The 13,987-nt window shown below is 40.1% G+C and overlaps 1 protein-coding gene across 1 annotated transcript in view; it reads left to right on the plus strand.

The window, feature by feature from the left end:
• The first annotated feature begins 4,356 nt into the window (after positions 1–4,356).
• The window catches only part of NECTIN3 (nectin cell adhesion molecule 3), a 113,373-nt gene continuing 103,742 nt past the window's right edge, over positions 4,357–13,987 (plus strand). The window contains exon 1 of the mRNA XM_021692470.1: positions 4,357–4,516. Coding sequence (XP_021548145.1) covers positions 4,357–4,516 — 160 coding nt within the window. The remainder of the gene's footprint in view (positions 4,517–13,987) is intronic.

Genomic DNA, 13,987 nt, shown 5'->3' on the forward strand with positions numbered 1-13,987 from the left:
AGAGAGAGAGAGAAAAAGAGAGAACAAGCAGGGGGTGGGGGAGGGGAAGAGGGAGAAGTAGACTCCTTGCTGAGCAGGGAGCCCAACACAGGGCTCAATCCCAGGACCCTGGGATCATGACCTGAGCCGAAGGCAGACGTTTAACCAACTGAGCCACCCAGGTCCCCCTAAATAGAAAGTCTTAAGCAATGGTCAGCTAATCATCTTCCAGCTTAAATAACTCAATATGATCATATGCTCAAGGCCTTAAAAAATTAATAAATTAATATTCTTCTGTTGACTTCGTGATTAGACACACACTTGAGTATGCTATGTCACTATAGTTATCACTTAGTCATCCGGTCTGGGACTTACATGGCAGATGCTGTTCTGGGCGGTTGGGTTTCAACAGTGAAAAAATAGATAGGTCCCCGCCCACCCTCATGGAACTTTCATTCTAGTGAAGGGAAAACAGACAATAAATAAAAACACAACGTGTCAGATGGTGAGTACAATTAATAAAGCCAAGTCAAGGGGGATAGGAATTGGGGGTAGGGGAGCTCTTTATATGGGGTCGTGATATAAGACCTCAATAATAGAGTGAAACTTGAGCAAAGATCCAAAGGAAATATGAGGGAGAAATCAGTATGAATATATAGGGGGAATCTTTTTAGTAGAAAATGGTTGCATTTGATAAATGTGAGACTGGTGAAGATTTTGCAAGTGGGTGGACTTTTTTGTGGGTTTGCAGTTTGATTTTAACTATTTGCATACTTTTGCTTTAGAAGACTGTGATTCTAGTAGAGTGACATCAACTTATTATCAAATATAGTACCAAGTTCAAACATTCCACAAAGCATTGCTCATCTCTTCCACTGAGGGAAAAGCTATACTTCTTCACGCAGCAGGTTATAAAAAATTCGCTGATGGTAAGGGGAATGAGCTGAGTACATAATGGCCCACCTTCACTATAAAGTACTTTCTTTGTTTCAGAGTCAGCTATGAAATTATTATAATAGTCTCAAACCTTTAATTTGGATTATTTGAGTAAATGTAAAATGCCCAGTACTGTACATAATTACTTCTTTGTTAAGATGTCAACCTTTGTTTTTTAGTTAAGAGTTAATGAACCTCGATAATTAGCCAACAGTCTTTGAGGCAGAAAGTGGGATGGACACCATCAGTACTCTTAACCCAAAACAATGAAATCATCGTTGGCAGTAGGATCTGTTGCCTTTTGTTCAGATAATCTTCTTCTTGGAAAATACATGCATATTTTGGATTTAATGGTGCCAGAAATATTAATAAGTTAGCTATAATTATTCCTGAACCCGTTTGTCACTCAAACAATAAAAGTGAACTTATCTATAAAGTTAGACAACTAAAATGGTATAAAACACAGTAATACTTTCATGATAAAGGTTTTTTTTTTTAAGTCAACAGTAATTCTGGCCCTTGAAAGAAAATGAACTGTATCATATAAAATCTCATTCTGTAGCTAGTAATACTTTCCAATAGGAAGGCTTGGGGTGAGTATGTCTTCATTTGAGAACAATGTAATTTAAGACTGGACACTTAGAAAGTAGAAATTTGAGTTACCTCAGCAAATTTGTTTTTAACGTTAAAAGGAATCTTGGGAGGTCAGTGGTGCCCAGTGGAAGGCAAGAACTTGGATCAGGCAGGAAAACCACCCACATGTGGCTTGTAGTATTTTCAATTAACCTCTCTGCCTAGGTTCCTCTCCTTGTCAGGTGGGAATAATAGTAATTGCTACCTTCCATGGGAAGTAAGCCTGTGCTTTGACATCTCTGGCCAAAGATGCTATATCAACACAAATGATTAATATTAGGACATAATGCATGTATGCACATAAAACACCAGCATAGTGCTCTTTTAATGCTTATATAATATCTATAAATACTGCTCTTCCATGCTCTCTCTTCACTTTAGGTCAGAGAAGAATAATCATAGCATGTCACTAATCCAATTTCTCAAAATATGGAGGAAATACATTTTTTAAAGCTCCATATCATCCTTTTGAGAAGCACTAAACCTGCTAATCCCTCCTGGTCTCTGTAGCAATTGCACAATGGCCCCCCATATTAAGCCTTTGGCACCTTTTCAAATGTTAGCTAAATTACTTTTTCTGGAAACTGGAACCATCAGGGGAAGGCCAGGGGAATGAAACTGGCTAGCGATATTAAAATTTTGGTTGTTTAATATTTAACTGGCTCTCAACAACGTGTTGAAGTGCTATCTAAACAGATAATTAGCTAGTCGCTGCACAGTGGGCTTTATCTAAATTTAGCAGTGAAATTAGGTTTAGAGAATGAGAAAATAGGAAAAGAAATTTTCTCAAGGGAAACGGTGGTGTCAGCACAGCTGAGGAATGTCACAATAGCTACATTTCGTCAATTATGATCATCATCAGGGGATCTCCGGGAGAGACGCAGGACAAGGTTTATTCATAAGTGCATCCTGAGGATAGGCGATGGAAAAGAGTGGCCGCAGGAGACAGGCTGGATGAGAGACAGAGATAGAAAGAGAGAAAAAGAAGAACAGAGGATGGAGGAAGAGAGGTACTAAGCCGAGCGCTGGGAGACAGGATGGGAGGCGGAAGTTGAGAAAGAAAAAAGAGCGGTAGGCAGGGGTAGAATGGTGTGTAGCTTTGGAGGTGAGTAAAACACTGTAAACCAGGGCTGGGGGGGGAGGCTAGTGATGGAAGGGGTGTGATCTTGGCGGCAGGCAAGCATTAGTTTAGCTGCGACAGGCGGCTAAATCCTTGTTCGACTTTCCTTCTTATTGTGAGCACATTTCTGGCTATCTGGTGGAGATGCCAGGACCTACATAAAATTGTGTCCGGACTGAGGACGTGTGTCCTCTGCCTCCAGTCCCTCTCGGGACAGTCCAAACTGTCCTCCGCCCCTGCAGAACCGCCAGTGGCTGTGGCTTCAAGGTCAGGCCACCAGGGCTGTGGGTGGCGGGCGGATGAAGAGAGCAGGGCGCGTAGCCACCTGGGGTGAGGGAGGGTCGTGGTGGATCCCAGACCTCTTACCGGCAAATGCTTAACACTTCCCGAGGTTGCTTTACCGCGATCAGTTCAGAGGAAAACAGGCAATGAAAATAAAATTACACGTGCGAACATGCAAATGAAACAAAACCAAAGAAAAACACCACCGCACTCGAGGCACTCCGATGGGGGAAATCCATGGCCTCCTGTTACCAGTTGCCCGGCGAGGACAGCGGACAGCTCGGCGGCCGGAGAAGCAAGGGCGAAAAAGCAAACCTTCTGGGGCCCCTCTTCTCGCCTGCCTCCGTTGACCCTTCCACCAAGTCGCCCTCCCAAGAGAAAGGAGCAAGAAAAATGCCTGTGCAAACAAGCCTCGGAGGGCTGGGGGAAGTGGAGCTGGAAAGAAGGGAGGAATTCGGAGAGCGCCGCTGTCCCGGGAAGCAGGAAGGAGAGTCTCTCCTTTCAGCCCCCGGCGTCCCCGGCGAAGAGGGAGATGCCTAGTTCTGCAGGCTATGTACAGCCTCCTAGACAGGGACCTTTAGCGTGGGCAACGGAAGGGCAGCCCCATCCTGCCTTCCCCTCCTAACTCCCCCCCCTCCTGTCCCGGCTCCCCGCCAGAGGGAGAGCGCGGCCCGGGCGAGGCGAGCAGCCAGCACGATTGTCCCGCCGCCCTCCGCCTCCGTCTGCGCCCGGGCCGCGGTGGACCCGCGAGGGGCGGAGTGGGCGAGACCATTGGAAACGTTGGGAAGGGGGGAACGAGGCGGGGACAAGGCAGGAACGAGGGGCGGGGCCTACTAACCTATTCCAGATTTCCCTGTCCTTTTGAAAGCCCTGCTTTGGGAGAAACCCGTTATCAAAGTGGAGAGAAGAGATTTTTTTTTTTTTTGAAGTGGGAGGAGCGTGTGCAGGAGGGCGGGGTGGGAGGAGACGCTGCATGCAGTCCGCGATCAGACGGGAGCTGGAGTTGTGCGGGGAGGGCGGGCGAGTCCTAGCGCCGGCTCTGAGGGTCCGCTTCCTCTCCCCCTCCCGTGCGGGGCGGGGTGGTGCGTTCCGAGTTCCCAGGAGTTCGAGGCGGGCGGGTGCCTGGGGGAGGGGAGTGGCGGCGGCGGCGGCGGCGGGCGGCTCCCGCCTCAGCCTCGGCAGTGGCGTCGGCGACGGCGGAGTCGAGGCAGCCGTGAGCGCTCCGCTCAGTGTCAGCCGGCGGCGACGGCTCAAGAACTGGGAATTGGGGACCCGTGCGCCGGACCTTCCGCCGTCGCCGCCGCGTCGCGGCCGCTGCTGCCGCCGCCCAGAGCCTAAGGCGCCGGGGCCGGGGGAGTCGGGGGGGGGGGGGCGGGGGGGCCCGGGGGCCGGGGGGGGGGGGGGGGATGGCGCGGACCCCGGGGCCGGCCCCGCTGTGTCCCGGAGGCGGCAAAGCACAACTTTCCTCCGCTTCTCCCCCCGGGGCCGGACTCCTGCTGCCGCCCCCGACGCCACCACCGCTACTGCTGCTGCTCTTCCCGCTGCTGCTCTTCTCCCGGCTCTGTGGTAGGTGAACCTCGGCGTCCGGCGCGGGCTGAGGGAGGCGCGACCTAGGGTCCCGGCGCCGTGGCCGGCCGGCGCGGGCCGCTCTCCGAGGCGGCGAGGCAGTTGTGCTTGGCGGTTGGCTGCGCGAGCGGGTGCTGCGGACTTTGGCTGGAAACTTTTCGCCGCGCCCGGGGCGAGGCCGGGGAAGGGCCGGGGCCAGCGGGTGCAGCGCCGGCCGCCCGCTCCGTTCCCCTCCCCCGCTCACCGCGCCGTTGCCCGACGCCGAGTGCTGGGTGCGTTGGGAGCTCCTCAGTGTTTGCTCCGGGGACCGTTACCTCCTCTCTCTTTCGCGGAGGAAGCCGAGAGCGCGGACTTCTGGGCTGGGGCGAAGGTGCCTGGCTGCACGGTACTGCCTCCTTTCCCTCCCTCCCTCTCGCCGTGAAACTTGAGCTCTGAGCCCGGATACCTTTTGGGACCAGAGCCCGACGGATGAAACCTTTGGCTCCCAACTCCTCATCGCCTTCCACCCTGGAGAAGGCACCATGTTAGCCCACCCTACAGCATCCCCTGCAGTCAGTTTTCTGCGATCGCCCGGCCCGGTTCTGCCCTCGCAGCCTCTGGGTCGCGTTGCATTGAGCCCGTCGCTGCCTTCCAGTTTGTGGGACGTCTCTCACACTGTCCATGTTTATTTTAGAGAACCCTGTTTGTCTTCGGGACTTCGATTTATGTGTTAAATACCTGATTGCATCTACTGTGCCCTGGCTGTTCTGATCAAAACAAACCCCACGCCTCTTCCCGTCTCTTTCTTCCCTCGTTTTGTGTTACAGCTTTCCTGTCACATTTGGGAGTTAGTCTCTTTGTAGATTCTGTTCCTAGGTATCGGAGACTAGAAGTACACTTGTTAAGGATAGTGTTAAAAAAAAAAATCTGATCTCTCTTAAGGATCGTGTAAAAAAATCTGATCTCACGCAAGAGAGATGGACGTAAGTGATCATTAGTGGAAGGCGGTGATTTGGGAAAGTAAGGTCACCAGTCTTTGGGGATTAGCTCTGTGTGTCTTTTGATAATACTGAAATACTGCAGGAAGTTATTCATTTCTAAGACACTTACTTGGTGAGGAAGGTGGAGAAGCAAAAACTTAACGCTTGCTAAAGATTGGTTTACCCAAGACATTTTTATTGGCACATTAAGGCTGCTGTTGGATCTGTGTTTAATGAAATCATAAATGAAACCAGAAGTTTCATCAGTATTTATTGAAAGGAGAGATGTGTGCAGATTTCTCGGATGGTGTGATTTAGAAGAAAGAGCGTCCTGTTCGAGGAGGTGTGTCAGGGTAGTTGGTTATGAGGGAGGCAGAGTTTTCAAGAGATTGAGTGCCCCTTATAGGCTGAGAATTTCCTCTACCAGTTCACCACCACGTTTCAAGCATTGTAATGAAAGTTTCTGATTTACAGAGTATAGTCTGATAAACTGCTTGTTATCTAATCTACATTGTTTCTGTAGCTCCACTCCCCAGCTGTTTGGTTCCACAACACAGTTCTTAATGCTGTTACCTCTTTAAATTGATTTAAGATTCTAGGTTGAATTTGTGTACTGTTCTTTTCCATTAGGGAGGATTGTGGATTACAGTTGGGTGGGAGAAAAGTTGGAGGGGGTGTTAACAGTTTACTAGCCTGATTTAGATTGTGTTAAGGACCCAGTGAATAGTACTTGTATCTCCAATAAAGGCTTATCTAGCTAGGCGAAGCCTTATAGAAGACTGAAACTGGGTGGTATGTGCGGATAATCAAGGATATAGAATTTGAGTAATAATTTCATAGTGCTTGTACAAGTGAAGTGTTGATTACTTTTGAAGGAATGCATTGGTTTTCATGTGGAAGAAGAAAGGAGCTTTTTTTTTTTTTTTAAACTCTTCAGTAATGTCCTATCGGAGGGGCTATGATATTTTTACTTTAGGTCCTAAAAATTCACGTAAAACAGGCAAATGGATTGTGATTTAGAGCAGGTGTAAATTGAAGTTTTTAGAGTCAATTCTGCTTGTAGTTGTAGGGACAGGCACTAGCTTTGTGTTACTCTGTGCCCTGTTCTTTTAAAAAGCTTCCTTTTCTGGCTTATAGTGTTAATAACACCCTAATTTGTGAACCCTTATGACAAGTTTTTTTTTCCATCAACCTCTCTCTGTTTTAGACAGTCTTTGAGTAGGGCACAGTTGTCCTGACTTACGGATGTTTAATAAGTATGGAAGTAGAATTTTCTTCATGTAACCTGTTTGTTGATCTGACATTCATAGTACTACTGACAAGGTTTTATGTGTACTGTTGTTTGAGTAGTCAGTTTTAGAGTTGAAAAGATTTTTAGGCTTTAAAGAGATGATTATCTGATTTGTTAATCAGAATCCTTTACTTGTTCAACATTTACGGATATTTTTTCCTTTTTGCTCTTATTTTTGATACGCTGCTTATGTAAATTTAGCACGACCTTAGCTATGCTTAATATCTGCAGTATCATTTATTAGTGCAAGGTAATTTTTATACCATGTTCATTTGCTTAAAAAAAAAAAAGAAAACCCTTGCAAATGGTAGACTTGATACTCTGAAAGCTGTAAAAAATGACATCATTTATGTTGTTTGGCGGGTGTACACTGTCTTATATGAAGAACTGAACTTTTAAAATGTTTACAAACTGTCGAGTTTTTTGCTTTTTGAAGCCTAAGAAATTCTTAGGTATAAAGGTCAAGGGGACTAGATTTGCAATACCATGTGACTTCGTAAATCTCATTTATTTAAAGCTCATTATTTGGGAATTCCGTATATATTTTTTTAACTGAAGTAGAGTTAACACACGATGTTATATTAGTTTCAGCCATATTTTTCTATGATGGCAATAATTAATTCATAGGTGGTTAGATTTATCTCACTTTCCTTCCACCATTTTTCTTGAAAGGTAGAGAATACTACCTGGGATATGGTATCAATGAAGGAAGGAGAAGGTAAAGGCTTCTTGACCTTTGTCAATTCCTATTTGAAACTAGGATTCTATGACTTTGCATTTTCATCAAGGTTTTATCTGAGGAAGAATGTTAGAAGGTGATAAAAAAGAAGATCTAATATTATATTGAACCTTGAACAGCACTTAATAGTACTTTCTGTATTCCGGCACTTGTTAGGCACGTGGGGACATAAAACATGAGTATGGCAGAGTCCTGGCTTCAAGGAACTTACAGCATTGTGATGATAGACATGAAAGAAATAGTTGTTCATAGGACAGTGCAGTGTTTATGATAGAGATCTGTATGAGGTACTGTGGGGTTGCCCAGAAGAGGGATACCTAACTCATTAGGTAAAGATTCATGAATGTGAACTGAGGAAAAAAAAAAAGAGAATTACTTTTTAAAATATCAGTTGAGGGGCACCTAGGTGGTTCAGTTGGTTGAGCATCCGACTCTTGATTTCAGCTCAGGTCATGGATCTCAGGGTCCTGGGTTCTAGCGGATTCTGCTTCTCTCCCTCTCCTTCTGCCCCCGCCTCTCAAATAAATAAATAAATCTTTAAAAAAAAGTAAAAAATCAGTTGAGTCAGATCTTATTGAGATTAGGCATTGTGGTAGGTGGTACAAGTTTGCTTTCTCTGTCTCTGCTCTTTATGGTTTAGATACTAAATAGGCAGTTTGATTCTGAAAAAAGGCTGTCACTTACTAGCTTTTGAATCCTTGGCAAGCTGTTTAACCTCAGTAAACTTAAGGTTTTTCATCTTTAAAAAAAAAAAGATGTTATCACCTTGCCTATAGAGTTGTTGAGAGGATTAAATCAAAGCATAAAACAGGGTGCGTGGAATATAATGAACATTCAAATGTTAGCATTTATTAGATTGCACCTTATAAACTAACCTGCCTAGTGTTTGTCATTCTTAAATTCTACTCTGGATGTCTTGAATAATTGGGTTTTCAAGGTAATTGACTTACTCTATTTGCACTTTACATCTTTATTTTGAGTGTATAATGCAGTCAGTGTTCTTCAAATATTTGTTAAATTTACTTCAGATAAATATTCAGAAGACCAATTTTGAGAATATTAGGATACAGTGAAATTAACTAACTTGTGTAATTGTATGGAACCAAGTTGAATCTTCCCTTGGTGATGTAGAATGCCTTTTAAGATTGGCAGTTCCATAAGGTTGCTTGGAATGTTAGTGTTCATACTGAAAATGTAGAGTTGGAGAAAAGTGTCACAATTAAGTTTATCAAGTTATCAGATTGGGGCCTATAATACACACTGCCTATATAAATCTTTCTGCATCCTAAACAGATATAATTGGAAAGTGAACCAAATTTAGAAGCAAGCTAAAAGACCCAAATCTTTCATTCTTGCATTTAGCTATAGCATCAGAAATAGGAATTGGAAAAAGCTGGGCAATTATATATTTGTGTGTGCATGTATGTGTTTACAGTCTTGCCCTGTTTATTTCACCTATGCTTCCATATATTTATATATGTTTAATTTAGTGATTCAGCAACTCTGATGTACACTTTGTATCAGTGCAGTAAGAAGTAAAACTTATGGCTTATTGCCTATTATTTCAAAATTACTGAAAAGAAGCTGGATGGGATACCCTTTTTAAAAAATAGAGTATTTTGACATTTTGTAATTTGGCCCTTTAAAATTAGAGAGTAAATAACATTTTTATAGCATATTCTATACTCTGTTAAGGTGCTCATAACAATTCATAGTAAAGACAAACTAGTTTGTGAAAGATGTGACATTTAATTAATAATGGCTATTAATATATAAATTTAGGATAAAATCAAATAATCCTTAAGTTAGTAATGGGATGACTACTAGATGATTTTATGTACCAGGCATTCAGATCCAAAAATCTAAGTACGATAAATGTCATACTTTTGATTACCTTTTGTATTTTTATCTAAAATTATTTAAAATCTTGAATATCATTTCCTGAATATTATAAAACTTAAGATTTCTATTTTTATATAGGTTCTGACATATTTAATCATTTATTTAAATAAAATTTGTTGTGAATCTTTATCAAGGATGAGCTTTAAGTTTTACCCTAAATGACTCACTTATTATACCATAGGTCATTAATTTAAAATTTTAGTGAGAGCTGCCCCTTATGAGTTTAGGTACAGCCATTTTGCAAGTACTGTAGTTATTTTAGAAAGGATATTGTATTGCAGATTTATTCTGAATTTTACATATTCTCTCTAATATAGCATCTAGGGAGATTGTTTTTCTTGCAATTCCCCAACAGTCGTCTGCTAATTAAGATGAGTAGGAAAAAACTCCCTGTTGTATCGTGAGTAGATATTCATAAACTGGAGTTTTAGGCATGTGTGAAAATATGCCAGCTTATAACTGGATTAAGTGGCTAAGATTGGCAGTATGCTTTTCAGTACTTTTTTAGGTGTAAGATAGTAAATTATACATGTGGCTCTATAGATAGGAAAGTTTTAAAAACTTTGATTTTAATGGTTAAAAAGAATCAAAGTTATTTTAAATAGGTTGGCTTTGCACTGAGTGGAGGCTTTTTAGGCTCTCAGGTTATTCAGGGTTATTCAGAAGAAATAAAGGTGGGGGGACTATAAATCACTGTTCTCAGCTGGCCAGGGTCAGCAGAAGTAGGGCGTGCAGGTGCATTCATATCTTAGTTACTAGGAAATCTTCTTGAAACAACATTCTGGGCCCCACTGTGGACTTCCTGGATTGACAATTTTTGCAAGAGGGGTGGATATGGAGCCTGGGAATTGGGGCCATTTGTATTTTGAGAGACATCTTCAGATGATTCTTTCTTTCCTTGATGAATGCTATTTATTATATTTTAATTTATGATTTGACCAGATGTCAATATATTCCACTTGTTTTGTGCACTCATGTTTCAGAAGTGCTTGGCATGTAGTAGGCACTCAAATTTCTTTATTTCAAGATTTTAACAGCAAAATCAAATTTAATCTAATCCAGCACTGTCCAACAGAAATATAATGAGCCATATACATAATTTTAAGTTATTCTGATACCACATTAAAAATAATAAAAGGAACAGGTGAAATTAACCTTAATAATATATTTTATTTAACACAACATAACCAAAATATCACTTCATCATGCAATTTGATATTAAAAAGTTGAGATGTTTTACATTTTCTTTCCTAGTAAGTCTTTGAAATTTGGTGTGTATTTTATACTTACCAATCGTTATTTAAACTAGCTATATTTCATGTGCTCAGTAGTCAGTTGTGGCTGGAGGCTACCATATTGGTCAGTGCAGGTCTAAACCATACATGTCTCTGAAGTAGGTTGTGCCCTTTTTTGGTCCTTACTTACAAGGCCTAAAATGACATTGCTTTTCCTGCCTGTCAACTCAAATTCTGAAGTACCTGGTTTAAGGTTAATTTTCTCTGTGAAGCCTTCTATGACCACTTCTTGCCTAAAGTGAGCAAATTCTTTGTAAAGTAATTAGTCTTTGTAATTGTTATGTAGTATTTAATTATAAGTTGTTTTGTGATATGTGCTCTTTGCCTAAAGATCTTGCCTCAGGCTTCATTGTATGTATCATAACACATATCACAGAATAAACAAATTATTTTTCAAACTATATAGATTTTAACATTTGCTTTTTTTTTCCTGTTTAAGAAACTGACCAAATTTGCTATACTGTAAATGGCATCAAGAGAATACTTGGTTTATGATTTCATCTTTCATGTTGAAATGAAATAATAGAATAATAGCTATACTAAGTAACTATGAAACTTTTCTGAACTTGATTTTATTTCTTATCTGATCCTAGGTATCTTTTATTCCTTAGTCCTTGGATGCCTGCCCTCTTCGGTGTTTAATAATGTGACATGCAGTCATTAGAGGGAAAAACATGCACACTCTATTCACTTTTTTTTTTTTTTTTTTTTCATGTTTTTAGGTTTAGAGCAATGTTTGCCAAAGTGTTTCTGTGGAACTTAAGTCTCAGAAGATATGTTTCTGGGAGAAAGTACCATGGTGAAGTAGACTTGGGAATGGGAAAAACTAACCATATAACCCCCTCATGTAAAGTTAGTTTGTTAATAGTCTAAGAAATTCTTCCATAAGATATCCTGTTTTACAAATTAAATTTTTTTGTGTAATATCTGTTAATGTTGAAGAAACTATATTTTACAAAACACACTAGAAAATCTATCCTTAGAGAGATTTGTGTATTTGATATTATTCCTATTTTGACATTCCTATTCCTACCTTCCAAGATAGGGGCAATGTATGTATGTGTGTGTGTGTGTGTGTGTATATATGTGTATATGTATAATGTATATGTGTGTATATTTATTTATATTTATATAAATTTATTATATATTATTATGTATAAAACTAGAAGAGGTTGTTAGGTTTTAAAGATGTTGCTTGATGAGGTAGTTCTTTATTGGTTTTTCTTTTTTCTAAAAATTCCTTTTGCTTTCTTTAGTTCTGTCTCTCTATTCACCATTGTCTTATCCATTTTAAATCTGAGATGTTTGCAAAATCGACCTAGGAGGAATGCAATTTTTTTTTCCTTTGGTATTGCAAAATCAGTTGTGTATTATTTATCCCAGGACATATGTAGTTTAAGCAGCTTCTGTGTGACATGCCTCACTTTATATATAACATATCTCACTCTGGGTTTGAATTTTTGAAATAAGTTGGGTAAATTTAAGATAGCCAATTGTTTTGTAATGGAAATATGTCAATGCTGTTATTGGGAAGGACATGAAAAAACCAGGAGGCAATTACAAAAATAGGTGCATACAGTGAGGACTCCAACTCAGTGTTGAGAACATTGTATAAAATGAAGAGTGTACTCGACTTTTCTAATGGCTTCAATTTAGAGGAAAAACAAAAATATTAATGAAATGTTAGTATTGCTAAACTCTGGCAAGACCATTTTCATATAGTAATTATTTCTGTGTGTTATCCACGATAAACATTATTGTCATTAAAATATTTTAGGCCACTGTTTTTGAAATTTATTAATATGATTTCTAGTTTAGTCATAGCTGTTGCGGGCTAGATTAAGATTCATTTCACAAGTGTCCTGTCATTATGAACTCCAAATTCCCTTCTAATTTGATTTAGATTAGAGATAATCATTCATGGCTATAAGTTCAATTTAATATTGACTGAGTCACACCATTAAACTGTCTAGGTTTTAAATCTGCTTAGAGATACCCTGGTTCATTTATTTTAAATGCAAAATTTTAAAAAAGCTTCTCTGTTTACTTTTTACTGAAGAGATTCAAGTGGAAGAAGGTACTTAGCTACAGTTCTATCCTTCTCATTAAGGGCACAGGGCTAGAACATCATAGCATTTTTCACTAAACCATGAGTCTGCATATGTTAATGGCTCTAGCAGCTGCTCTAAATCTCTGATTTCTGCTTGTTAAAACTTAAAAGAGATTTAAAAAAATTACCACAAAGAAAAGCCTTGAGTAACATGTGCAAGTAATGCAGTTGTATCAACTTTTATAGTAGTTTCACCATCCTTGTAAGCATTGTAACTATCTGATTATAAATATAATTATAAGCATATGATTGTTTTATGATACAGTTTTGGCTAATTCATATTAAAACCAGAATGAACTTTAATATTAAAGTATAATGGTAGGAACTCCTATTCTCTTTCAAGTTGTTACCTTCTGTTTGTTGTACACGAGTGCGATGTCAGAGATTTATTATTTTTTTCTTTGAAAACTGGTATAGCTCCTGTGGTTGCCTGACTGATTTTGAATAACAAAAAGAAGGCATATCAAGGCTAGAATGAATAACACTAATGATGACATCTATCCTTAGCAAGAAATAAGACTGTTTAGACTATTGACATTCTTTTCTGTATTTAAGATAGATTATTTTTACACTTTTTAATGAAAAAGTATTTCAACTTTTAGATTCATAAGAATTAGCAATTATGGTGGCTATTTTGAAGCCATGCATTATTGTTCATCAAAAACTTATTTTTCATATTGTATATAAAAGGATCTGGACATTGACACAGTTTTGTTATATTTATAACTGCTAGTGAAAATGTTTAAATACATAAGTAGTTGGTGAAATTTGTATAGAGGATGCAGAAATGTCTCTTGCCTTCTAAAAACTTTAATCCTAACAACATCTGTTAAAATAAAAAAATCTGAAATTGCCTAAGAAATATACGTAGCTTTCTTTGGGGATACTACTGTTGCTTTGCTGCCCTCTACAGTCATCTAAAATAGTCACTCTAGATTTTTCTTCCAGCAGATGATTAAAATACTTACTTGACATGTGAACTTTAAATTTCAGGAGTGGATTGAGTAATATTTACTGTTAAAATATAATGTTTAGTCACAATAGTTGATCCATACCTGTAATGCAAAAAATAAAGGACTTAGAAATTAGAGCAGGGGATAGAGAGGGGACTATTGAGCATCAATCAGGAAATAGGTAATATAGCACCAACCGACTGCTAGGTAGTTTAGAGGATA

Source organism: Neomonachus schauinslandi, chromosome 1 (genome assembly GCF_002201575.2).
Source record: "Neomonachus schauinslandi chromosome 1, ASM220157v2, whole genome shotgun sequence".
In the NCBI taxonomy this organism is placed as follows: domain Eukaryota; kingdom Metazoa; phylum Chordata; class Mammalia; order Carnivora; family Phocidae; genus Neomonachus; species Neomonachus schauinslandi.